This window comes from Pristiophorus japonicus, chromosome 1 (assembly GCF_044704955.1).
Source record: "Pristiophorus japonicus isolate sPriJap1 chromosome 1, sPriJap1.hap1, whole genome shotgun sequence".
NCBI lineage: Eukaryota > Metazoa > Chordata > Chondrichthyes > Pristiophoridae > Pristiophorus > Pristiophorus japonicus.
In genome coordinates, this window is record NC_091977.1 from 485,396,324 (window position 1) to 485,423,958 (window position 27,635).

At 42.4% G+C, this 27,635-nt stretch overlaps 1 protein-coding gene across 3 annotated transcripts in view; it reads right to left on the bottom strand.

Annotated features, from left to right (window-relative positions):
* Positions 1–27,635, bottom strand: part of ptpn23a (protein tyrosine phosphatase, non-receptor type 23, a) — a 122,300-nt gene that overhangs the window by 66,508 nt on the left and 28,157 nt on the right. For 2 of the 3 annotated variants that reach the window (XM_070895032.1, XM_070895018.1), the window contains exons 2-10: positions 25,629–25,703; positions 19,388–19,515; positions 18,035–18,111; positions 17,053–17,102; positions 16,804–16,935; positions 13,045–13,125; positions 5,250–5,381; positions 3,367–3,414; positions 3,180–3,236 (exon numbers count right to left, since the gene is read on the bottom strand). In XM_070895032.1, coding sequence (XP_070751133.1) covers positions 3,180–3,236; positions 3,367–3,414; positions 5,250–5,381; positions 13,045–13,125; positions 16,804–16,935; positions 17,053–17,102; positions 18,035–18,111; positions 19,388–19,515; positions 25,629–25,703 — 780 coding nt within the window. Of the gene's footprint in view, positions 1–3,179; positions 3,237–3,366; positions 3,415–5,249; positions 5,382–13,044; positions 13,126–16,803; positions 16,936–17,052; positions 17,103–18,034; positions 18,112–19,387; positions 19,516–25,178; positions 25,222–25,628; positions 25,704–27,635 lie in introns of those variants that run through there. The other variant, XM_070895026.1, reaches the window with a different exon arrangement.

A 27,635-nucleotide genomic window follows, 5' to 3' on the forward strand; every position in this document is an offset into this window, starting at 1 on the left:
GTTTAATGAAGCTGAGCTTTTAAGTGAGTTTTTTTTAAAATTGAAGGATCTAATTAATCTACTTTACTGCCCCTCGTTTTTATTTGAACCTCTAATGATTATCCTTTTAAAGCTCAATAACACAAAGGAAGGAATGGAAGACAATCACTGAATTTTAGTGGAAGAAAGTTAAATTAACTGTTCGAATGTGTGGTGCACTTTGGACTATGACATTAGTCCAGCCCTGTCACACTGATCAGCTCATCCTCTAAGCAAATACCCACAATATTATCAGTCTTACCAACTAAACAAAATATTCAGGGACGTTAAAAACTAAAGGGGAAAGACCGTAAGTGTGAAGAATAATCACAAATACTGGAAATGCGTAAATGCAGAAAATGTTAGAAATACACAACAGCATCCGAGATAGACATGAAGCTTAATGTTTGAGGCATGTCCTCTCATCAGCACTTAAAAGTATGTTAAATCATAATTCTTTTTTTTTTTTAAACTGAGCATGCGCCCTCTTAAGAACATAAGAATATGAGGCGTAGGCTATTCAGCCTCTCGAGTCTGCTCAGTCATTCAATAAGATCATGGTTGATCTTCTACCTCAACTCTACTTTCCTGCAGTCTCACCATATCCCTTGATTCCCTTAATATCCACAATTCTATCGATCTCGATGCTTGAATATACTGAGCCTCCAGTGCCCTCCGGTGTAGAGAATTCCAAAGATTCTTCACCCCGAGTGTAGAAGTTTCTCTTCATCTCAGTCCTAAATGGCCGACCCCTTATTCTGAGACTGTGATCCCTGGTTCTGGACTCCCCAGCCAGGGGAAACATCCTCCCTGCATCTAACCCTGCAAGAAGTTCGTATGTTTCAATGAAATCACTTCTCATTCTTCTAAACTCTAGAGAATATTGGCCGAGTCTACTCAATCTCTTCTCATAGGAAAATCCTCACAATTCAGGACTCAGTCTGGTGAACCTTCATTGCACTCACTCTATGGCAAGTATATCCTTCCTTAGGGTAAGGAGACCAAAACTGTACACGATACTCCAGGTGCGATCTCACCAGGGCCCTATATAATTGCAGTAAGATGTCTTTACTCTTATACTCAAATCCTTTTGTAATAAAGGCCAACGGACCATTTGCTTTCTTGATTGCTTGCTGCATCTGCATGTTAACTTTCAGTGATTCATGTAAAAGGACACCCAGGTCTCTCTGAACACTAATATTTCCCAATCTCTCACCGTTTAAAAAATATTTTACTTTTCTATGAATCTGACCAAAGTGCATAACTTCACATTTCTCCACATTATATTCCATTTGGCATGTTCTTGCCTACTCACTTGGCCTGTCTATATCCCCTTTAATCCTTTTTGCTTCCTTCTCACAACTTACATTCCCTACCTAGCTTTGTATCAGCAGCAAACTTGGATAGATTACATTTGGTCCCCTCATCCAAATCATTGATATAGATTGTGAATTGCTGAGGCCCATGCACTGATCCTTGCGGTACCCCACTAGTTAGTCTGCCAACTTGAAAAAGACCTGCTTATTCCTACTCTGTTTTCTGTGTTAACCCATCCTCAATCCATGCTAGTATATTACCCCCAATCCCATGAACCCTAATTTTGTTTAATAACCTCTTGTGTGGCACTTTATCGAATGCCTTCTGAAAATCCAAATACACCACATCCACTGGTTCCCCATTATCTTTATTCTTCTAGTTACAACCTCAAAAAACTAACAGATTTGTCTAACGTGATTTCCCTTAAATAAATCCTTGTTGATTCTGCCCAATCCTATTATTATTTTCTAAGTGCCCTGTTACCACATCCTTAATAATAGATTCTAGCATTTTCCCTACTACTGATGTCAGGCTAACTGGTCTGTAAATTCCCCGTTTTCTCTCCCGACTTTCGTAAATAGCGTGATTACATTTGCTACCTTCCAATCGTGGAAACTGTTCTAGAATCTATGGAATTTTGAAAGATGACAACCAATGCATTAATTATCTCTATAGCCACCTTTTTCAAAACCCTAGGATGTAGGCCATCAGGTCCAGGAAATTTATCGGCTTTCAGTACCATTAATTTCTCCAGTACTAATACTAATTTCTTTCAGTTCCTCATTCTTGCTAGAACCTTGGCCTGCCACTATTTCCAGGAGGTTTTTTACATCTTCCGTGAAGACAAACACAAAGTATTTGTTTAATTTCTCTGCCATTTCCTTATTTACCATTATAATTTCTCCTGTCTCAGCCTGTAAGGGACCCACATTTACTTTTGCTAATCTTTTCCTTTGTACATACCTATAGACACTTTTACAGTCTGTTTTTATGTCTTTTGCTAGTTTACTCTCATTCTATTTTCCCTTTATCAATTTCTTGGTCCTCCTTTGCTGAATTCTAAAATCCTCCCAATCCTCAGGCTTTACTGCTCTTTTCAGCAACATTATAAGCCTCTTCCTTTGATCTAATACTGTCTTTAACTTCTCGGCCTCGGTTGGACCACTTTTCCTGTGGGGTTTTGTGCCTTGAAGGAATGTATATTTGTTGTAAATTATGTATTAATTCTTTAAATGCTAGCCATGGCTCATATACCATCATACCTTTTAAATGTAGTTTCCTGATCTACCTTAGCCAACTCTCCCCTCATACCTATGTAGTTTGCTGTGTTTAGATTGAAGACCCTAGTTTCAGATTTAACTGAATCACTTTCAAATTTAATATAAAATTCTATCATATTATGATCACCCTTCTCCAGGGGCCCCTTTACAAGGTTATTAATGAATCCTTTCTCAATGCACAATACTAGATCTAAAATAGCTTGCTCCCAACATACTGATCTAGAAAACTATCTTGTATGCATTCCATGACTTCGTCCTCCACATTATTACTGCAAATTTGGTTTGCCCAGTCGATATGTAGATTGAAGACTGCCATGATCATCGTATTACCCTTGTTACATGCGTCTCTAATTTCCTGATTTATAGTTTGCCCTACCTTACAACTACTGTTTGGAGGCCTATGATGTTTTTTGCCCCTTGCTATTTCTTAGCTCCACCCAAACGGATTCTACTTCTTGACTTTCGGAGTTAAGATCCTTCAACATCCTGCAATAGCAACTTTTTGTACTGCTTAAAAGTTTATCGTTCGACATAAAAAAAAACTGAAGGACTCCAAAAGCTCACCTTTGCATACTTGACTGCTTCATTCAACTTGTCCAACGAACTTTGAAAGTAAGCAAGCTGCAGTGATAGAACAAAAGCCACACGTTTTTAAGACACAGAGTCAGACAAGCACACACATTTCAATCCAACTACAGACCCACTTCACAACCCTGAGGAAACAAAATAGTGTAGAACATTTTCTACTCACCCTTTCTCCATATTTTTGTTGTTCTTCCGATTGCTTACCCATATGAAGCTGCAATAAAGTATAAAGAAAGTCTTGAGACTGCTAATTAGCAGGAAGGGCTAGAAAAATCCAGTTACTAGGGAAGATGGACTAACTGTTAGAACAGCTGTGAACTAGCCTAACATTTTACAGCTTTTTACTCCTATTCTTCTCCGGTTCAGTGGTGAAGTGCACACCCATAATGAGCCCTCGCCCAGAGTGTTTCTTCACCAGTCCAATATCCAACTGGACCAAACCCAAGGTTTGAACAGAAATCCTTGTCACTAAATTTTGGCATATTCGATAGGTTACAAGAGGTAATCTCCATGACTTCAGAAAGAAATAAAATAAACACAATGATGCATGGCTAGGGCTATAAAGGACAGACACATTCAATAGGTTAGATAACAGTACCAAGGATACTAATCCATTCCCCCACAGAATGTAAAAAAACACCAACACTCAATGTACTACTTGCAACCAAACCTAAATCACAGTCCCCGACTATAATCTTCTGTGGGTGTTTCACTACAAATCACCACAGAGTTAGTTAACCCAAATAGCACAATGGGACGCCTCAGAGTCAAAAGGTTGTGAACAACGTCCCAATAAGGTGAGTGGTCATGCATCGATTGGGAGGTCCCGCGTAGGACGCTCACCAATTGCTGCTGCTCGAAAGATACCGTGCAGCAAATTTAAAGGGACCATGCACAAAAAAAAATTAGAGGGAACATTGGCTGTGGGTTCAAGTCGCACTCGAGACTTGAGCTCAAAATCTAGGCTGACACTGTAGTGTAGACTTGTGTATAACTACTTGTATTTGCATAGCACCTTTAACTTAGTGAAACGTCCCAAGGTGCTTCACAGGAGTATTATGAGATAAAACAATTTGGCACCGAGCTGCATAAGTGGAAATTAGTGCAGGGGATCAAAAGCTTGGGCAAAGAGGTAGGTTTTAAGGAGCGCCTTGGAGGAAAGAGGTGTAGAGAGGCCTCTACTAGACCATAATGTATATCTTCTGTAGTCTGAAGAAGCAGCTAGCAGAAATGAAGGTTGATCTTCATTGAGCAGAAACACCCACCGAGTGCAACATTGATCCTGCTTCTACTGAAACAGCCAAGCGATACTGAACAGTGCAGTAAACCCTGCTCAGTTACTGAAGTCCCTTACATTCTCATGTCCTGAGGCACGGTACTCATTTAATGCACTTCAGAGGCTGAAGTGAACCCCATTGGGATATGAATACAAGACCTTCTAGCCCCAAGTCGAGAGCTTGGCCAACTGAGTAGACATGCGGAGACAAGTTTCACATTTGTGTGCGTCACTTAAAAGGATTGAACATAATTAACTTTCAACAGATAATTTACACTTGCCTTCACACATAGACATCCAATTATGTACTCTGACAAGTGTGCAAATTATAGGGCTTTTATCAAATAGCAACCGTAAATTAAGGATGTGACTTGTTTATTACACTACATTTTATTGCAAATTGAGGGGCACGCATTCAAAATGAAGTGTTAAATATTGAGTTCTGCCAATTGCCTAGTGGATAAAGACAACACTAATTATCGTGCTAATCCATACTGACTAAAAAGGTTCCAGGTATGTACATCCAGACATTGGTCAAGAACGAGGTATCCTTCATGATTAAAAAGCTCAACAAGGCTCATTGCTCAAATTTGCTCTTCAAGAACTGCTACTTCCGTAAGGTGCAGGCAGTCAGTGTCTAGGCAAGAAGCAGGACTTTCACGAAAAGAGGAGAAAACTCAGGGATGAGGGAGGAGTTGGAGAAGGAAAGGGTGTTCTTGCAGAATTGCAGATTGAAATTCAGAGTCTTATATTTTCCACATAATGCTACTTACATGTGCGACAGCAGCATAGTAATAAATCTTCATCTGTACCAGCTTCTTCCAGTCTTTCTGAAATTTCCCAATAAGTGAAGCAGTCTCGGAGTTTTCCAGGGCACGACAAGCTTCCTTATAATAATCAACCACCTGGCAACAATGCAAACTATAAATGTACAGCCCAATCCGCCATATTTTCAAGATGCATTTTTTCCTGACTTGTCAAGTTTTAAAACCAACGAAATATCACACCTCAAAACAAGAATAAAAGCAAAAGTTAGCAGTGTTTTTATTTTTCCTCTCCTCCTTTGATCTGCACTGAAGGTGCCAGAGGCAGGTTTCAATCCAATAATTAAAAGACAGCTGTGGATCAGAGCCACTGGGGAAACTAGACAGTTTGGGTGGGGAGACAAAGGCACCTCCCCGTCGTGCCTTTAAAATGGCTTTTCAAAATTAAAACAAAGTTACCCACACCCCATAATATCAGGATTCCAATATGAAGCAGTTGTTAATAATGTAAATCAGGAACTGCAGTACATCTGGAGATGACACAAAGATTAGTGGGAAAGCAGGTTGTATAAAAGACACAGAGAGGCTGCAAAGAGATTTAGATAGGTTAAGCGAATGGGCTAAGGTTTGCCAGATGGAATACAATGTCGGAAAGTGTGAGGTCATCCACATTGGGAAAAAAAAACAGTAAAAGGGAATAGTATTTGAATGGGGAGAAATTACAACATGCTGCGATGCAGAGGGACCTGGGGGTCCTTGTGCATGAATCCCAAAAAGTTAGTTTGCAGGTGCAGCAGGTAATCAGGAAGGCGAATGGAATGTTGGCCTTCATTGCGAGAGGGATGGAGTACAAAAGCAGGGAGGTCTTGCTGCAACTGTACAGAGTATTGGTGAGGCCGCACCTGGAGTACTGCATACAGTTTTGGTCACCTTACTTAAAGAAGGATATACTGGCTTTAGAGGGGGTACAGAGACGATTCACTAGGCTGATTCCGGAGATGAGGGGGTTACCTTATGATGATAGATTGAGTAGACTGGGTTTTTACTCGTTGGAGTTCAGAAGGATGAGGGGTGATCTTATAGAAACATTTAAAATAATGAAAGGGATAGACAAGATAGAGGCAGAGAGGTTGTTCCCACTGGTCGGGGAGACTAGAATTGGGGGCACAGCCTCAAAATACGGGTGAGCCAATTTAAAACCGAGTTGAGAAGGAATTTCTTCTCCCAGAGGGTTGTGAATCTGTGGAATTCTCTGCCCAGGGAAGCAATTGAGGCTAGCTCATTGAATGTATTCAAGTCACAGATAGATAGATTTTTAACCAATAAGGGAATTAAGGGTTATGGGGAGCGGGCGGGTAAGTGGAGCTGAGTCATGAACTTGTTGAATGGCGGAGCAGGCTCGAGGGGCTAGATGGCCTACTCCTGTTCCTAATTCTTATGTTCTTATGTATGCATAAGTTAGAAGATAGAATATAGGGCTGTTTTGGACATGTTAACTCAAAAATGATTAAAGTTCAGAAAAGGATGATCTCAGATCGAGGGGTCTAAATTATTAGGACTCAGCCTAATAATTTAGCTCATTTTGATTGGAGAAAAGACAGATGACATGATATAGAAACATAGAAATCTACAGCGCAGGAGGTCGTCATTTCAGCCCATCGTGCCACACGGCCTTCGGTCAGCAGCCCTGAAGGTTCCATATAAACCTATGAACAATGGCGGAAAGCTAAAAAGCACCCGGCCCAACCAGTCCGCCCCACACAACTGTGACACCCCTTGCACTAAAACATTCTACACCCCGACCGGTGCCATATGATCTCCTGGGAGAGGCAAAAACCAGATAAAAACCAAGGCCAATTGGGGAAAAAAATCTGGGAAAATTCCTGTCCGACCCATCCAGGCGACCGAAACTAGTCCAGATCACCACCCTGGCTGCATTCGTTTCCCTGCAGTACTTACTATCATGTCTGCGCCAGCCAACAACAGGTTATCCAGTCTAATCCCACTTACTAGCTCTCGGTCCCTAACCCTGCAGGTTACAGCACTTCAACTGTCCTTCCAAGCATCTTTTAAATGTGGTGAAGGTTTCTGCCCTTCCAGGCAGCGAGTTCCAGACACCCGCAACCCTCTGCGTGAACAAGCCTCCCCTCAAATCCCCTCTGAACCTTCCACCAACCACTTTAAAACTATGCTTTCTATGTTTCTATCTATGTTTCTACATGAGGTGTTGATTTGCTGGAATTCTTATGGGCTAATGCATTCATAAAAGGGGGATGATATATTTCACACAATGCATTACATGCTCTGCTAAATGTGTTTCAAAATGTACCAGGTAAAGCCATGAATCTCTTTTTGATTGAATCCTGAGGTGGCATGCGAACTGAATTTAATGGTTATTAAATGGTAATATTTCAGATGAAAAAGCAGCACGACACATTTCTCTTCTCAAAATGCAAATGTATTCTATGTGAAAGGGCTCCGAAAGTCAGCCTTATGGTATTTCATATTCAGTTGTTATATAAGGGCAAGGTAATTGAATAGCTGAGACTTGTTGGCATAGATCGCTGAAGCAATTTGATGCTCTTGCATTGATACTTTGCAAAATTGTTTTTAATAAATGGGAATATGCTATCTGTAGTAAATTGTGATGAACCTTACGTTCAGTCCTATTTAGAATTATTATTCTATATTTAAAATAATTTGAAACTTGCTGTTGCCATTTTGGTTGTTTGGTGCCATCCTGTCTCTGAACAGCCTTAACAGTGGTTCTCCAAGGGTAAATTTTATGAATTTGTGATCATGGCACAGAGCTTCAATTGCCAAGAGTGCGCATCAGGAATTTGGGTATGGAGATCAGTAAGCTTCACAGAAGTTTCTGTCCATTATATGAGGCTCATTGACCTCAATGCTCAAATTCCCACTGACAAAGCTTTGCACCAGGAGTGCAAACTCATAAAAATGTAATGGATAAGCGCACCTTTTCCCATTATTATCCAAAAGCTGCATCTATTCTTTACTCTAGCATTGCAAAGGCATATACCCAAGTGCTAATGATTGCCCTATTGGGAGTATTCTGTTTAGTGATTTATTCACCCGGAATTTGCAGTTGCAATGATAGCAAAACTATCCATGTTGGCCGTCATTACTCTGTAGAACTGACAGCAACTTCTGGAGTCCGCACATGCAGTTAAACGCAGAAATCCGAAAGTTGCTCTCAGTGATAATCTGCTCTGCAGGATACACTATTGCAGACCTGCAGATGGAAATGAATTAGAAATCACGCAATTGACGTGAACGTCAACTTTTTATGCACTATTTCTGACTGTAAAAAGCCTTGGAAAAGTTAAGCCTCGTTGAATGAGGTGTAACTGAGTTTTTAATGGTGTACTAAGTCATAATTACTGCTGAGCAACCTCTCTGACCCTGAAAAACAAATTTTATATTTGTGGAGAGTCATTTTCTCCATCCCGTGATAAGAATTCCAGAGATTTTTTAAATAATTAATTTAGTTATTTTTTAACGTTTTTCAGCATCTACCTTAATCCCATGTGTATGTCCAAATCTTTATTTCACTTTCTGTAAAATTTTAAAAGTGAATGATAAAGCCTGCGTTTTACTTCCTGGTTTGCTGTCTGTGAGAATTCTTCAATGTGATTAGTTGCTTTAACCCACTTGATGACATCACTGTTGCTGGACACCACAGATTCCCTAAAGATGGTACCAGATGGAAAGTCATGTTGGAAAAGGTGAAATCGATAATACAGAGCCCGCTAAAAGTTTGTGGGCAACTTCCTTCAAGGTCAGTGGTGTGCACCATTACTTTGCCGCTGACCACAAAATCCAGGCCAATTTATTTTTGTTCTTGCATGGCAACGTGGATCATTTTCCACACCTTGGGAGCCTACTATCAGCAAGGGCAGTCATCGACGATGAGGTCCAACACCGCCTCCAGTCGCCTGAGGAAGAGAGTGTTTGAAGACCAGGACCCCAAATCTGGCAACAAGCTTATGGAACACAGGGCAATAGTGATATCCACCCTCCTATATGGCTCAGAGACGTGGACCATAAACAGTAGACACCTCAAAGCACTGGAGAAGTGCAACCAGCGCTGCCTCCGCAAGATCCTGCAAATCCACTGGGAGGATCGAAGTACCAACATCAGTGTTCTCGCTCAGGCCAACATCCCCAGCATCGAAGCACTGACCACACTTAACCAGCTCGGTTTGGCGGGTCACACTGTCCACATGCCCAGCACAAGACTCCCAAAGCAAGCGCTCTACTCAGAACTCCTACACGGCAAGCGAGCCCCAGGTGGGCAGACAAAATGTTTCAAGGACACTCTCAAAGCCTCCTTGATAAAGTGCAACATCCCCACCGGCACCTGGGAATCCCTGGCCCAAGGCTGCCCTAAGTGGAGGAAGGAGCATCCGGGAGAGCGTTGAGCACCTTGAATCTCGTCACGAGAGCATGCAAAAATCAAGCACAGACAGCGGAAGGAGCGTGCGGCAAACCAGACTCCCCAACCACCCTTTCCTTCAACCACTGTCTGTCCCACCTGTGACAGAAACTGTAATTTCAGTATTGGACTGTACAATCACCTGAGGACTCACTTTTAGAGTGGAAGCAAGTCTTCCTCGATTTCGAGGGACCGCCTATGATGATGATGCTCTTGCATGACAGAATTCTCTTCAAAGTGACAGCTATTTACATGTCAGATAATTACAGATTAAATCAACTGTTCTCTTGATTTGCAGATAAATACTAGTATGAAGTACAATAACCAGCAATATATGCAAGTACAATATCCATAATGGGTCAATTACACTCAGTTATAATGGTTTCCAGTTATGTTCAGTATCTTGTTGAATGACATCTTGTTACTATGTCACAAGAAATTCAGGCTGTTCATTCCTTTCAGAAACCTCAAATACGAAGTGATGGTGAGTTCCCCTTTATAGAATCATACAGCACAGGAGGAGGCCATTCGGCCCGTCGTGTCTATGCTGGCAGTTTGAAAGAACTATTCAATTAATCCCACTCCCCTGCTCTTTGCCCATAGCTAATGATCTTAAATCTGTGTCCTCTGATTACTGACCCTCCTACCAATGGAGACCATTTGTCCTTATCCACTCTATCAAAACCCATCATAACTTTGAACACCTCTATTAAATCTCCCCTTAACATTCTCTGCTCTAATACTTTGTATTATTTCTGCTCAATATTCAGATCTCCACTGAACTTCCTCCCATTGAATGGCAGAGCAGGCTCGAGGGGCCAAATGGCCTACTCTTGATCCTATTTCTTATGTTCCTTCTAAGCGCCAAGAATCACATTCTATATGATTGCCCTCCTCCCTGTATCCTAAACTGTGTTGCTGCATAATTTTTTAGGACTTAAATTTGAGGGGAGCCGGCCCCGCCCGCTGTGATCGGCGGCTCGGCGCAGCGCAGCCTGGCAATCCGGCCCGGGGCTGCGTGAGTCGGTGGGGGGGCCGAGACGGGCACTGTCGGTGGGGGGGCCGGGACGGGCACTGTCGGTGGGGGGGGCCGGGGGCTGAATGTTTCCGATGTTGGGGAAGTCCAGAACCAAGGGACACAGACGTAGGATAAGGGGTAGGCCATTTAGTACTGAGATGAGGAGAACCTTCTTCACTCAGAGTTGTTAACCTGTAGAATTCTCTGCCGTAGAGAGCTGTTGATGCCAGTTCATAGACATAGAAAAACATAGAAAATAGTTGCAGGAGTAGGCCATTCGGCCCTTCTAGCCTGCACCGCCATTCAATGAGTTCATGGCTGAACATGCAACTTCAGTACCCCATTCCTGCTTTCTCACCATACCCCTTGATTCCCCTAGTAGTAAGGACTTCATCTAACTCCTTTTTGAATATATTTAGTGAATTGGCCTCAACAACTTTCTGTGGTAGATAATTCCACAGGTTCACCACTCTCTGGGTGAAGAAATTCCTCCTCATCTCGATCCTAAATGGCTTCCCCCTTATCCTTAGACTGTGTCCCCTGGTTCTGGACTTCCCCAACATTGGGAACATTCTTCCTGCATCTAACCTGTCTAACCTGTCATTGGATATATTCAAGAGGGAGTTAGATATGGCCCTTACGGCTAAAGGGATCAAGGTGTATGGAGAGAAAGCAGGAAAGGGGTACTGAGGGAACGATCAGCCATGATCTTATTGAATGGTAGTGCAGGCTCCAAGGGCCGGATGGCCTACTCCTGCACCTATTTTTTATGTTTCTATGCCCCCTCGTAATTGACCCCTCCACCATGGGAAATAGGCCCCTGCTATCAACTATATCTAGGCCCCTAAAACTTTTGTATACCTCAATGTCTCCTCTCAGCCTCCAATGAGAGCAAACCCAGCCTATCCAATCTGTCCTCGTAGCGAAGATTCCCCATTCCAGGCAGCATCCTCGTAAATCTCCTCTGCACCCTCTCTAGTACAATCATGTCCTTCCTATAATACGGCGACCAGAACTGCACGCAGTGCTCCAGCTGTGGCCTAACCAGAGTATTATACAATTTAAGCATAACCTCCCTGCTCTTGTATTCTATGCCTTGGCCAATAAATGCAAGCATTTCATATGTCTTCTTAACCACTGTATCCACCTGGCCTGCTACTTTCAAGGATCTGTGGACAAGCACTCCAAGTCCCTTTGTTCATCTACGCTTTTAATTGGCCTACCACTTTCCTTATTAGCGCTCCCAAAGTGCATTACCTCACATTTCGCCAAATTAAATTCTATTTGCCACTGCTCTGCCCACCTGACCAGTAGTTTGATATCCTCCTGCAGTCCATGACTTTCTTCTTCATTATCAACCACACAGCCAATTTTAGTGTTGCCTGCAAACTTTTTAATCATACTCCTTATATTCAAATCTAGATCATTGATGTATATCACAAAAAGCAAGGGACCCAGTACTGAGCCCTGCGGAACCCCACTGGAAACATCCATCAACCATTACCCTTTGCTTCCTACCTCTAAGCCAATTTTGGATCTAACTTGCCACTTTGTCCTGGATCCCATTAGCTTTAACTTTCGTGACCATGTGGGACCTTATCAAAAGCTTTGTTGAAATCCATATACACTACATCGTACGCACTACCCTCATGGACGCTTCTGATTGGAACTTTTTGAGGAGCTAATCAGGTTAGTCAAACACGATCTTCCCTTAACAAATCTATGCTGACTGTCCCTAATTAATCCTTGCCTTTCCAAATGTAGATTTATCCTGTCTTTCAGGATTTTTTTCCAATAATTTTCCCACCACTGAGGATAGGCTGACAGGCCTGTAATTACTAATATGATCTTTACAATAAGAACAGCTAGAAGGTTGAGGCTGGCAGGCTATTTTACTTGAGTAGTGAGGTCAGAACTCGAGAATACAATTACAAAAATTCACAGGTCTCAATCCAGATTAGAAAATGTTTTTTGTCTCCCCCCCCAAAAAAAAATGTGGAACAAATTAACTCAAGTTTCCTTGTTAATCTCTAACCAATTAATATCTTTTAAAAAAATGCTGTCAAAAGATATTGAGATAGAGATAGAAACAGATTTGAGAGGAGAGATTTTTGGTTGGAATGGGAAGGAGAGAAAGAATTTAAGACTGAGATAAGCACATTCGGCTGCAGGACTTCATGGATCTAATAGGTTTTTTAATTTAGTGTTTTATGTTCTCCTCACTCTTGCAATAACCTAGAAATTTACATCATTCCTCATCTCAAATCTTTCATGAACATTCTAACTCAGTCGAAGCCGTTCAATATTCCTTTAAGGTTACATACACTTACCTGGGCACTGATTCTTGCTACTAGAAAACTTTTTCTGTTGTCCAGCATAGACTTTTCCAGCAGACACTCCTGAGCTTGTCCCTAAAATAATGAGACAGCAGACAGAGAGATCATTGAAAAATAATGTATAGCATCTATTTCAACAAAAACCATTGCATGACTTTTTTATTCAAGTGAAAACAGGGTCACTTTGCAGTTTGTCAGTTGGGAATGTAGTTGATGTGGCAAATGTTTTAGTTAATGCTACATCTTTTAAATAAGAGTATGTACCGCAGCAATGCAAGAGATGCATTTTCAACCCCACCAGGAGGCAACGATTGCTTCAAACAGCACGAGTACCCTTGCCAATTTTCACTGGCTGTCTGGGCCCCAACATTAACATCTTTAAAGAAAGAAATTCGTCCTGTTCAATCCCTAGCTGAGCGCCAACCCCGTATGATCTCCATCACTAAGACTGCTTACTTTCACCTCCATAACAAATCGGCCACCTTCACCCCTAACTCAGTCCACCTGGCACTGAAACCCTCATTTCATGTCGGTGATCTCCAGACGCTGATTATTTCAATTCTTTCTCGATCAACCTTCCATTCTCCACCCTCTGAAAACTTCAACTCATCCAAAATTCTGCTGCCCGCATCCTAGTCCTGCTCGCCCATCATCCTCACTGAAGCACACTGCAACCCCCCCACCCCCGACACCCTCTCTCAATACCTTATGTTTAAAATTCTTACGTTTACATCACATCAAGTGGTGCAACCTTACCCCCCCTCCGGGAACTCTCGGCTCCTTCAATTCTGACCTGTTGTGCATTCCCCACTCCCTCGCCTCACCATTAGCGGTCCCACATTCTGGAATTCTCTTTCTACCTCTTCATGTACCTTCCTTTCTTATAAACCACCTCGGTAATCCAAGCTTCTGGTGGCCTTACCTAATAACTCCTTATTTGGCTCAGTGTCCTTTTATTTGTTTGTACCAGTGTGTCTGGGGACATTTTTATACGTTAAAGACATGGGGCTAGAAATTCACCAGAGATCGCCGGTGTCAGATCCTTAGTGGTATTCCGGTGGTTGCATCTTTTGAGCCGCCAGAATACCACTGGTGCACGCTCCCACAGTTTTCGGTTCTTCAATCTCGGCGGTGGCAATCAGAACAACTGCAAAACGGGCGGCTTGGCTAATGGATTGAGGTCAGGGACGAGAGGGGGGGAAGGGGTGTGGTGGGTCTGCTTTAGAGCCGGACTGTTTAAAAAAAAACAGAACTAAGGGAATGAGGAAAGAGAGTGTAGAGCAAAGTATAGGTCCCAAGGAATTAGTAGTGCAGTCGTATGAGATTACAACATGCTTCAGCTATGCACCTGTCCCAGACAGTTTGTATATTTTTGGGGAAAATATACAAATTTGATAATCAAACACTTCACAATTGTCTGATTACTTTGTGGCTCGAGTTCTGCCATGTCAATATGAGGCTTTTTATTGTAAAATGTTATTTTTTATTTTACCACCAACAACTAAATACGGCATTACTGCCTACTGATCGGCAGTTAGCTTCTACTTTTACTGATGTGGAGGTTTTGTTGATTATCAATGGTCTTCCAAGCCACTGTAAATACTTTCAATGCTAAAACAAAATGGAGGGAAGCATAACACTGAGCCCAAGGCAGGTAAGTACATAAAAAGACAGGCGTTTTGATCGGAGCGATAACGGGTGGTAGCGGAAGTTAGAAAAACCTTTTTTGTGCAAATTAGCGCTGCGGGTGGCGGGGGGTAATTTTGCTCGATTTCTGGGCAGCAAATGTGGGTGGGTGATTTGCAGCAAAGCCGGCAGTAATCATAGGCCAAAATTACCACCGCCAATAACTGGGAGATGAAATGGGCAGTACTTTACATTTTTGTCCAAAACGGGCAGTAACTGGGCGATCCCAGGGGAAATTCTAGCACATGATCTAAATACAAGTTGTTTTAACCACGCATGCACGCACCCTCTACTCTTTGTAATATGTTCCACTGTGTCTCTCCCCCTCTCCCCAACACTATCACTGGCATCGCCTTCAAACTACCATGCTCCTCCACTCGAATTATTTTTCAAAACCTGTATTTACATTTTGAAAGCTTACCATTTTGACTCTGCTTTTGATCACTTCAACTAACTTCTCTCTGCTTGCTGCTTAGTGGCCAGCAGTCTCCCTGTAAAGAACCTTTTGAGATGCATGAAAGCCACTTTAAAAATGTGCTGCTCTTGAATCACATCCAAGATGACAAAAACCTGCAAGTGCAGCTTGTTCGCTGACGTTTTTCGCAGTTAAAACATTTTAAAATAGTTAGTTGTGGCTTTATTGCATTTAACAGGCTGCATAATTTTCCAATTTTTGTCTGATATGCAACTAGCAATTGAAAAAATATCTCGTTCCTTTATCTGAAAGAAAGTATTTTGTTATTACACCAGCTAATAAACTTTGCCCAGGGTGAACTTGGATATCTTTCCCATTCTTGCAAAACAAAATTTCAATGATTGAAGTGCAAGACCCTGCAGAACTTGCGCCTCATTATCACTGCCAATGCTGCAAGAACATCTCAATGAAAGTTAGTTAACAGGTTAGCCATTCAAATAACTCATTCACAGTGGTGGCACCTCTAATAACAAATGCTCCTTTTTGACTTCCTACAACAGCCATGGGTGTATGCCATCATGGTTCGATGACTTAACTACCTCAAGTTTCACTAATTTTTTCCCATAATAAATTATTTTTCTATGGTTATTTCGTCACATTTGAGGATAGTACTGTTTAACAAAAATAATGGAAATCCATGATGAGGCAAGTCCATGGATATATATGTATTACACACAATGCGATATTAGAGTACAATGGTTTAATATATTTGTGTGACATTCCTCTTATTTTAACAAAGGTTAACAAATCCATTTATTCTAAACATGTTAACGCTTAAACAGTGGAATGTCAAACACATTCAGCATTTTTACACTAATATTGCAGTCACTGCTAGGCTTATGTTTACTATACGACCCAGACTTATACAACTAAGACGCTTGCTTTTTTATGTACAGCCTCATGACAAGATGATATCAAAGCCCTATTTACACAGCTATTGTGCCTAACTGAGCACTTGGCTCCTTTCCATCAACACATCTTGCCCTGTCCCAAAATCTCTGCTCTTGTACTGTGGTATAGAGAATACAGGACAATAGGCAGACAAAACATATAGCACCAGCTGCAAAATACATAATTACTTTTTAAAATCCTATATACATTCTATCATGATCATAAGCGATAAAAATAATGTGTTCGCACACTACAATAGTGTGACGTAGTCACCAGCAAAATATATATATTTTTTTAATGGCAATTCAATTTTTATCCCTCCTCTCAAAGGTGATGACTCAAATGAGTTTCAATGGCATCAGTTGTCCTCTGGTAACTCTACCGAATAGCCATTCTTTATGGATCAATACAAGCAAAAGGATTCAGCAGGTTATCTGACTGCAACGGCGATCATAAATGAGCCAACTTCTGCCCTCAAATGATGTCCACACATGATGGTACTTGCCAATAAAGGATAGCAAATCAGAGCAGGAATTCTGTATGACTTTCACCTCTCTAATGGGTTATTGAGCTAACTCAATACAAGCTAGGAAAAAAATCTCAACATCTGGACTTCATGGCTCAGTTACACATTGCTTTAGCAGTTGAGCAATTGGGACGAGACAGAATGCAAGTTTACAAAATTTGAGTTATGTCCTTACCAGCATGAGGTTGATGTTAAGGTTGAGGATTTGATGGCTCATGTCTACACTGTAGGAGTGGTTGAAGTGATCCCGTAGGTAAGAGAAAGCTCCTGCTGAGCACTGAAAGTGCGTACAGGAAACCTTCATACCCTGCAAGGAGGCAATGGAAATTCAATTATAGTGCACGTCATTAAACAAAACATCACAAAAAGGCAGAATCGGTAAGAATAGCTCACTTTGCAGTTACTCGATGATGTTATTACCCACCTCCTCAGTAACTCTGTTATCCACAGCTCCAAGCATCGAGTGAAGGGCACCTGGGAGAAAAACAAAGCATCAACACCAGTTCAATGTCCTAAAATGCAGAGGATTGGCTTTGCAAGTCCCATATGAAATGAGTCTCGTCAGTCTCAACCCAGTTCCTAGTGCATAGGGGACCAAAGTGAAAGATTATCCTAATTCAGCATTAAATAACAATCCCACTCGGAGAACCCACAGAATGGCTCATGTTGGGATTTGAAAAAGGCTACATCTGAGCCAAATTACAAAATGGAGTTAACTTTTCCCCAAAAAGGGGTGAAATATAATAATGATTAGCCTAAATTACTTGTTTACAACTTGGAGGCACAATTTTTTTAATTTTAAATAATAATCATTAGTCATTTTGGGGGGGGGGGGGGCGCCAACAAGAGTACAGCAGCCTAGTAGGAATGGATTTGATAACGTAGCGTTTATGGTACTGGATTAGCAACCCACAGTTCATACTAGTATCTGGGTATAGCAGAAAAGTGGTTATATTATTGGACAGAGGGGCCTGGACTAATAATCCAGAGAACAAGAGTTCAAATTCCCATGGAAGTTTGAGAACTTGAATTTGGTTTAAAAGCCAAGACCAGTTAAGTGATCATAAAGCTGTTGAGATTGTCCTTTAGGTCTGGCCTGTGAGATTCTAGTCCCACACCAACATGGCCAACTCTTGACTACCCTCTGAAGTCACCTAGCAAGCCACTCAGTTTTCATCAAACAAGGGCAACTAGGGATGGGTAATAAATGCCAGCCTTGCCAGCAATATCAACATCCTATGAATAAAAAAGCAAACATGAATTTTAAAAAGATGCACTATTTAACAAGTGAAAATAGAGGGGAGAAAAGTTACTGTTGTAAATCCTACTTCACTAACTTTTCAGGACTGAGAATAAGCGCTGTAAGATTACTGCCACTATATAACTGAATAATTACAACTACTTACCCAGATTATAAAGAATGCAGGCCTGCTCATAGCAGATCTCATCAACAGTTACTGTCTTGCCAGAAAAGATCTCCGTCCTGTAATTTCGGCAAGCACATCAGGATGTCAATATCTACTCTTACTTATCCCACTGGATTTATATGGTATATCAAACTGAAGCTCAACTTGAACAGGCAGTGTACAAGAGCATTAGGGTGGACAATAAACTAGATTAGTCCAAACATTTTCATGTACAACTATACTTCAACACGACATTATTAATGAGTATATGTAGCATCTTACGTGAGTATGCAATCTGTTCCAGATAATTCTCATTTATCCCGCTTTTGACTACACATCTTGTGCCCAGAGGGAGGCCTATACCTAGGCTAGCTGGCAGAACCCATGTGAAAGCATCCCACCATATGGTTTTCCCTCTCCCACAAAGGGAGATGACTGGCCTTTACTCAGGATCTCCTCTCTAGCACGGCAGACATTGGCTTTAAGCCTGATCAGAAAAATAACACAACTCAGAGAATGATTACACAAACTATTGGGGTAAAGACCTGATAGGAAGCTGAGCCATGGAGACTGTGCGGATCCCAAATTTGATCCATTTTTGGTGCTGAATTAGCTAATCTCAATAGAGCAGCAGTAGGGTGCTAAAAGTGGCTTCAGCACCTCAGGTTTAGGGAGGGGACTAATCATCAGGACTCCCATTCCTGAAGGCTAACCAGCAACCTCCAATGGAAGTGCGCACTATGTGAACACTGACTTAGAACAGGACTGGGCTTGCCTGCAGTTCTCGCAGTTGAATATTCTGGTGATACTCAACACCAAAGCTCACATTCAGACAAGGTACCAGATGGCCAGAAGCCCTTCAGAACCACACCACTCCTTCAAGACCAGAGGTGAGAGCAGTTGGTAAGAAAAAGAAAGAAAAGGAAAATATACACATTTTAAAATCTTAAAAAACTGTTTGGCAGCTATCCCAATTAATTAGTCAGTAAGTTCATTTCCTGGTGGGATGCTGAGCCCAGAGGCGAGAGGTTCAATGTTTGTGCTGATAGCTAATCTAAGACAATGATAGCAGAAGTTTTACAATGGCTTCAGCATTTTTGGGATAGGGAATTTAAAAAAAAGAGCCAGAGTTACCACTTCTAAACTGTGCTGGAAAGTGCAAGTATAGGACAGGATATGGCTATGAGGGTCTCTAGTCAAATAGCCTTGTGGCACTCACTGCCTGACATTACAAAAGAAAAATGATCCCTGAGGTGAAGTATCAGAGCAGCTGATACCCAGGGAACTGTATCCCTGCATAAGTCAGGGCCTCAGGAGAGGGGACAAAACAGCAAGAAACAAAACTGTTCTTACCACGTGACTGGGACAGCTGCCTCTTCTCCTGACCCCATGGGAATGCGACTTTGCAAATAGTGAAGCTGGCCAAAGTACTTCCTCAATGTACTGCATCCTTCAAAGTCTCTCGTAACATTCACAGCACTCTGCAACACAATAAGTATTGAGATTACCACCTGACAATTTTAAACAGGTATAAAAATTTGCTTTCATGCATCATTTGTATTTCTTTTATCTCACATGGTAGCTGGAAACATTGGGCCGATTTTCATCAAGACCTCTGCGCGGCCGCCCAAGTGCCGCCGATGGCCGTCAAGGTGCCGGATGGTACTTTGGGCGGGATATTCATGGCCGAGGTCTCTCGAGGGTCAGCGGGCAGCAAATGGATGAAGTACGCCACCAATATGGGCGGCAGCGGGCAGGAGGTCTCATTCTCGGCGGCAAAGGCGCTTGCCGCCCAAGTGCCACCAAGGATGGAGTCGGGCCCACGGAGGGTCGAAGGGCTGAAAAAAAACCAACAGTAAAAATTTTTTTTTTTTTTTTTTTTAAAGTATCCAAGACCTTCAGAGGACCCCATCCAGGTAAGTTTCTGTTGAAAAAAAAATTCAAATGTTCACTTACCATTTTTTCAGGTTCTTCAAACTTACCATCGGGGACAGACCAGCCTCCATGCAGACTCCCGCCCGCAGAAATCTAGGAGCTCGGCGGACGAGAGCTCAGTTGCACCACTCGGCTGTCCGCTGATGTCAGCGGGCGGTTCCCGGCGGCTCTCTCTTCTCTTCCCCCCCCCCCCCCCCCCCAAGCCACCTCAAAAGTGGCACTGGTCAGAGCTTCATGAGGAATGTCGGCGGCAGCGGGCAATGAGTGATGAATTTCGGCCCCATTAGGTCATACTGCATATGAAACATTAAGTTGCAAGTAACCCTGTGCATCAGGAAGATCGACAAAGACTGAGAATTTTCGACCTCCCTCAGTATTTCTTTTCAGATACAATCTTTTAAAACCCAGCTTGTCATCACCTATACAATATTTCTTGCTTTACCTTGCCTTCTCTTCCTTTGGTGCTGTCCTGTATTATGATACCTAACCTAGGATTCTTTATCGTTAAAAAGTACCAAATTAATAAAGAAATAACTGTGCTCATCCTGTCCCTGTGGCGTAACAAGGAATGGAAGTCCATGCAATCTCAACTGAACCAGCAAGCCATTCAAAGTCGGGACACAATATTTAATTTTTCTGCAACAACACTGCTATTAAAATGTTCACTAAATGAAGTTAAGAGGATGAAAGGGCAACTAGACTCTCAGATCTGGAATTTAGTTTATCCTGAACTTCATATGCTTAAAAAAAAAACAGAATACACGGCGAATTTTATTGTACACAATACTATAAACCAGAAATTAGCATAAAGGATATGTTGCACAATTTATGCTACTTTTCTGGCAAATGCCAGAAATTTAAATTTGCAGTAGATTGGAACCCCTCAGCCGTGATCGCCTCTGTCCTTGCTGATTTAAATTGGCTCCTGGTCTCCCAACGGCACAAATTTAAAATTCTCATCTTTGTGCTTAAATCCCTACATGGCCTTGTCCCATCTCAACTCTAACTTCCTCCGGCTCGAGAACCTCCCCTCCCTCAGAACTCTATTCCTCCGATTCTGAACTCTTGTGCATCTCCCTCTCCCCCCCTCCTCCCCATCCATCCATCTTTGCTCCACCATTGGCCTTCAACTGCTTAGGCCCCACGCTCTGCAATTCTCTCCCTAAATCCTCCTGCCACTCCATCTCCCTCTCCTTTAAAAGATTAAGCTTTTAGTCAACCCTCCACATATTTCCTTCAACACATTTTTGTTTTTATTTTATTTTAAAATATGTCTCTGTGACATGCCCTCGGAATTTTTTAAATATTAGGTGGTGCTATATAAATGAAAGCTGCTAAGAGTTTGAACATCAAAACTTTCCCTAACTTATTATACACTGGCTGCCGTTAAAAAAAGTCAGCAACAACTACTTCCAATTCTCTCAAGTAATAATACAAACGTGGTCAGCCAAGGTACGTCTGGCATAGCATCAAGTTACCTACCTCTTGGACAGCTGCACTGAGCCTATTAAGTCTGAATACTGCCGGAGGAATGAATTTAAGACTGCAAGAGAACAGGAGTACACAGCTGCAGTGTAGTTTTGCAGAATTAATGGCATGCAGTTCCATTTTCATAATTTAATCTGAATGGTTGTGGTGCCAGAATTACAATACGAGCAATTTCACTGCCAAGTCAGGCATATGGGATGGGCACCAGCGTGGGGATTATGTTGGGTTTTTGAAACTTCCCATACATTAAAATACTAGTGTCGGATGCAGTTCTCTTGGGTGGAGCCAAGTGAAAATAGCCCCCTTCTGCAGGAGCTCCTGAAGCTGTTCTATGGGCACTGTTGGTTAGAACAACTCAAGTAACTGCCCTGAAGCAGATTGCCACATATCATCATAGCAGTCCGGAAAGGGAACAGTGGAGAAAAAACATTCCGGAAAAGAAAAAATTCTGTACTGTTTGGGAAACGCGTGATGCTCAGTTAGGCAATGATGGACTAATGATGGTAGTTATGGATAAGGACAAGGAATAAAAGTCCCACATTGGGGAAAAGCTAACTTTGCTAAGTTGAGAAGTGATTTGGCCACAGTGGACTGGAAACAGCTACTTGAAGGTAAATCAGTGTCAGAACAGTGGGAGGCATTCAAGGAGGAAATCCAGAGGGCTCAGGCCAAACATGTGCCCTTAAAGAAAAAGGACGGGAACAATTCTAGAGCCCCCTTGGATAGCTCGGGGCTTACAGGGGAGGATAAAGATTTAAAAAAAGGGAAGCTTGTGTCATATACCGATGTCTAAATACTGTAGAATCTCTGGAAGAATATAGGAAGTTCAGAGGATATTAGGAATGTTGAGCATGAAAAATTCTTGGCAAGTAAAATCAAGGAAAACCCAAATATGTTCTATAAATATATTAAGAGCAAGAGGATAACTGAAGAAAGGGTAGGGACTATTAGAGACCATGAGGGTAATGTGTGTGTGGAGGCGGAAGATGTGGGTATGGTTCTGAATGAATATTGTGTGTCTGTTTTCACAAAGGGGCAATATAGATATTACTACAGAGGAGGAGTGTGAAATAGACATAGAGGGGAGGTATTGGGGGGGGGGTTGGCAGCTTTGAAAGTAGATAAGTCCCCAGGCCCAGATGAAATGCATCCCAGGTTGCTGAGTGAAGCGAGAGGGGAAATAGCAGAGGCTTTGACCATCATTTTCCAGTCCTCTTTGGATTCAGGCATGGTGCCGGAGGACTGCTAACTTGTAGTACCCTTCTTTAAGAAGGGAGAAAAGGATAGGCTGACTAATTACAGGCCTGTCAGTCTAACCTCAGTGGTGGGAAAATTATTGGAAAAAAATCCTGAAAGACAGGATAAATCTATATTTAGAAAGGCAAGGATTAATCAGGGACAGTCAGCACGGATTTGTTCAGGGAAGATCGTGTTGACTAACCTGATTGAATTTTTCGAGGAGGTAACCAGAAGGGTCGATGAAGATAGTGCATACGATGTAGTGTATATAGACTTTAGCAAAGCTTTTGATAAGGCCCCACATGGCAGACTGGTCACAAAGGTAAAAACCCATGGGATCCAGGGCAAAGTGGCAAGTTGGATCCAAAATTGGCTTAGAGGTAGGAAGCAAAGGGTAATGGTTATCCACAGGGCTCAATACTGGGTCTCTTGCTTTTTGTGGTATACATCAATGATCGAGATTTAAATATAGGGGCATGATTAAAAAGTTTGCAGATGAAACTAATATTGGCTGTGTGGTTAATAATGAACAGAAAAGTCATGGAATGCAGGAGGATATCAATCTACTGGTCAGATGAGAACAGTGGCAAATAGAATTTAATTTGGAGAAGTGCGAGGTAATGCACTTGGGGAGAGCTAATAAGGAAAGGGTATACACATTAAACCGTAGGCCACTTAGAAGTGTAGATGAACAAAGGGACCTTGGAGTGTTTGTCCACAGATCCCTGAAAGTAGGCCAGGTGGATAAGGTGGTTAAGGCAGCATACGGAATGCTTGCCTTTATTGGCTGAGGCATAGAATACAAGAGCAGGGAAATTATGCTTAAATTGTATAATATTCTGGTTAGGCCACAGCTGGAGTACTGCGTGCAGTTCTGGTCGCCGAATTCTAGGAAGGACGTGATTGCACTGGAGAGGGTGCAGAGGAGATTTACGAGGATGTTGCCTGGAATGGAGAATCTTAGCTATGAGGACAGATTGGATAGGCTGGGTTTGTTCTCATTGGAACAGGAGGCTGAGGGGAGACCTCATTCAGGTGTATAAAATCTTGAGGGGCCTGGATATAGTGGATAGCAATGGCCTATTTCCCTTGGTAGAGGGGTCAATTACAAGGGGACATAGGTTTAAGGTGGTTAGTGGAAGGTTTAGAGGGGATTTGAGGGGAAGCTTCTTCACACAGAGGATTGTGAGGGTCTGGAACTTGCTGCCTGGAAGGGCAGAAACCCTCACCACATTTAAAAAGGTGCTTGGATGGGCACTTGAAGTGCCGTAACCTGCAGGGTTACGGACCTAGAGCTGGTAAGTGGGATTAGACTGGATAATCTCTTGTTGACTGGCGCAGACACGATGGCAAGTACATCATGGAATCTAATACGACCAGAGTGCTCTCCGTGACTAGTTTCGATCGCCTGGATGGGTCGAAGAGGATTTCCCCCAGATTTTTTCCCCCAATTTGCATGGGTTTTTAATCTGTTTTTTTGCCTCTCCGAGGAGATCGCATTGGTCTGTGTGGGGTGGAGTGTAAAATGTTGCGATACATGGGGTATCGCAGTTGTGTGGGACGAACTGGTTAGGCTGGATGCTCTTTACCTGTCAGCCATTGTTCATAGGTTGATATGTAACCTTCAGGGCTGCTGAACGAGGGCTGTGGCGCTTTTTGCCGGCCAGCGCGGACACGATGGGCCAAAATGGCCTCCTTCTGCGCTGTAAATTTCTATGTTTCTATCAGACTGGTCTTGGGTACTAAAGAACGTGCAGTTGAGAAATGCCATGTTGCTACTTCCCAGTTGATATTTGCGACTTTATATAAAACCCAGCTCTGGTATAGGATGCTAAATTCAGATACATTATTTCAATTGGTAGGTAAATTGAACAAATGAGCCCATGATCTCAAAAGAAAGAGATTAGAAGCAACTTTATCGTGCAGTTATTGGAACGCAGAAATCATTGCCACAAGTGACTTAATCGATTACAGCATTCAAAGAGGTACTGAATAATTTAAAAGTATATAGATGGGGAGAAAGAAAAGTAGGATTAGCTTGGGGAAAACACAGAAAAATAGGACTGCAAATCAGCCCAGAGGTCCTAAGTTCAGTGCAGCCAAGGCAAGCCAAATGGCCTCCATCTAGCTTAATTTCTAGATCAGTCACTAATTCTTTCAAGTGCTCCCATGCACACTGTTACCCAAGTTCAAAAAAGGTACAGAAACTAAAGTTACGATGCATTTAAACGACAGGCCCACCTCAAGGTGTTGTGCTCCAATGATAACTCGGTGTCCTGCTAATCTGGAAAACGACCAACCGCAATCGTGTGCAATGTATTCTGTAGCTCTGCAGCTGAAAAATCTCTACAGGGAGTTAATTCTACACTGTGATTCATGACTTTGTTCCTGGCAGTTCTGCTTTCCCAGGGTGATTGGGAAAGTACATTCAGGGCCAATGAGTGCAATACCCACTTCATTAGCCTTTAACTAGATGAGTTACCTCTGCTGTTGATGCTTCTCCCACCAGCACAGCTGCTGAGGGTGCTCTGGAAAATCACCTTTTTTAGTAGGCGGCACACTTGCTGGAGGCAGCAATGCCACCTTGCTCACCACTCGGCAAAGGTGACTGGCAACATAATAAAGTGAATGGAAAATTGCATTAGATATAAAACAGAACTTATTTTAAATTTAATCTAATGTAGATTACCATAGTTGAAAATATAACTCCATGGTATTTTTTTCCTATACATTACTTTGGCAAGAAGGTAATTTGTGTATGAGGTTTTACTGTACCAGCAATGTGGGTTAAATTGAAAATACAGTCACACGAGCAGGAGCACTATACGCAGAGCAAACAATACAGAACATTTCCTGAGTAAGCAAACAAGTTGTTTTAATGCTACATCAGCCAAAGGCAGCATTCAGCAGCAATCTGCTATTAGGCACCTACATGTCTGAGCTGATCGAGTTTCTTCAGTTCCTCACTGTAGTTGTCAGGATTTTCACCGTAATGCTTCAAAATATACTGAAAAAGAAGTGATAACATGTTTAGTGGACTACAATATAATCTTTCTTCACCTCTTAATTACAATACAAATGTTAGCTGTGGCACAGACAATTGAAATAGAGATCCCCCACCCCAAATCTCACCATACCCCAGTTTCCTAACTTTCAGATGTGCACAATTTCTTGCACACAATACATATCTTTTAGTTCTCCCTTAAATATGAATAGGATTATGAAAGATTCTTTTCCAGTTTCACAGGACTGACTTTGTATGCTTCCTTTCCGATCTATATACAGCAGAAGCATCTCCATTCTCTTCCCTTTCCCACACCATCACCTCCAGAATCCAGCTTTGGCTCCTCCTCTCCCTTATCTATATTCTGCCCTTTGTTGATTGTGATATTTTGGAATCGGGTTTGACCATTTTTCTGCAGAAAGGTTGTTAGTCCAGCGACAACACTGCTTATGATTCACACGAGTGGTTTTCTAATAAGCTTTATTACATTGACTAAACAGTACAATAGATTTTATATAACTATTCTACAGTGTTATATTAACTCAAGGTGACATGCAAATAATACACTGTGGTTTTCCAGAACCGAATTACTCCCTCTCTAGACTGCCTGTGTTGCTGTGGGCTTCTGTCTGCCCAGGAGATGTTTATCTGACTAATAGAAGAAATATGTTCCATTCCTATGGGCTACCTTGAGCTACATAACGCCCATAATATGGAAAAGGCAATTTTAGATGTTTACCCAGCTTTTGCGCCTGTGCTACAAGCTTTGTTTATTATACAGCAAGTGTGTAGCTTATCTCATACTGTGGCATGTACTGTCTTGGAATAGAGACAAATTCTGTGGGTTCTTTCTCCCATATTGATATACCGGTGCAGAGTCCCAAATCGAGGACCCTCGGGACCGAGGCCATTCCGGATTTTGGAATGACTTTCTGAAAAACCCCAGCCCAGGTTCGGGTATTTACGGATTTCGGAATGTCAAAAGTGGGGTGGGGGGGGGGGGGGGGGGGTGTTTCTGACCCTGCCACCGTGTAGGTGTTCGGGCGGGGCACTGCCGCCGAAGAGCTGGTCGGGCGAGCCGGTGAAGAGGCCCCGAGGTCGGGCGGCAGTGGCGTGAGGCGAGGCCTGAGGTCGGGCATCGGCATGGCTTGATGCGGCTAGGCCCGAGGTCGGCAGGGTCCGGATTCTGGAACATTTTACGGATTCTGGACGACCCTGCCACCAATTGGTGCGGAGTCCGGATCCCGGAACATTCCGGAACTCTGGATTTTGGATGCTGCTCCAGTAATAGAAACCTAAGTTAAGGGTGCTACAATAGTTTGACCAGTGAATCATCTTAAAGCAATTATTAAATCTTAAAGCATTCTAACAAACACCAACACAGACTGATTGAACTGAACATCCTGTGTCCATGTTGTAATTTCTATACATGCCATGTAATACAAGAGCATAAGACATAAGAAATAGGAACAGGAGTAGGCCATATGGCCCCTCGAGCCTGCTCCGCCATTCAATAAGATCATGGCTGATCTGATCATGGACTCAGCTCCACTTCCCTGCCCGCTCCCCATAGCCCCTTATCTCCCTATCATTTAAGAAACTGTCTATTTCAGTCTTAAATTAATTCAATGTCCCAGCTTCTACAGCTCTGAGGCAGCGAATTCCACAGATTTACAACCCTCTGAGAAAATAAATTTCTTCTCATCTCAGTTTTAAATGGGCGGCCCCTTATTCTAAGATCAGGCCCTCCACTTCTAGTCTCCCCCATCAGCGGAAACATCCTCTCTGCATCCACCTTGTCAAGCCCCCTCATAATCTTATTCATTTCGATAAGATCACCTCTCATTCTTCTGAATTCCAATGAGTAGAGGCCCAACATTCTCAGCCTTTCCTCATAAGTCAACCCCCTCATCCCCGGAATCAACCTAGTGAATC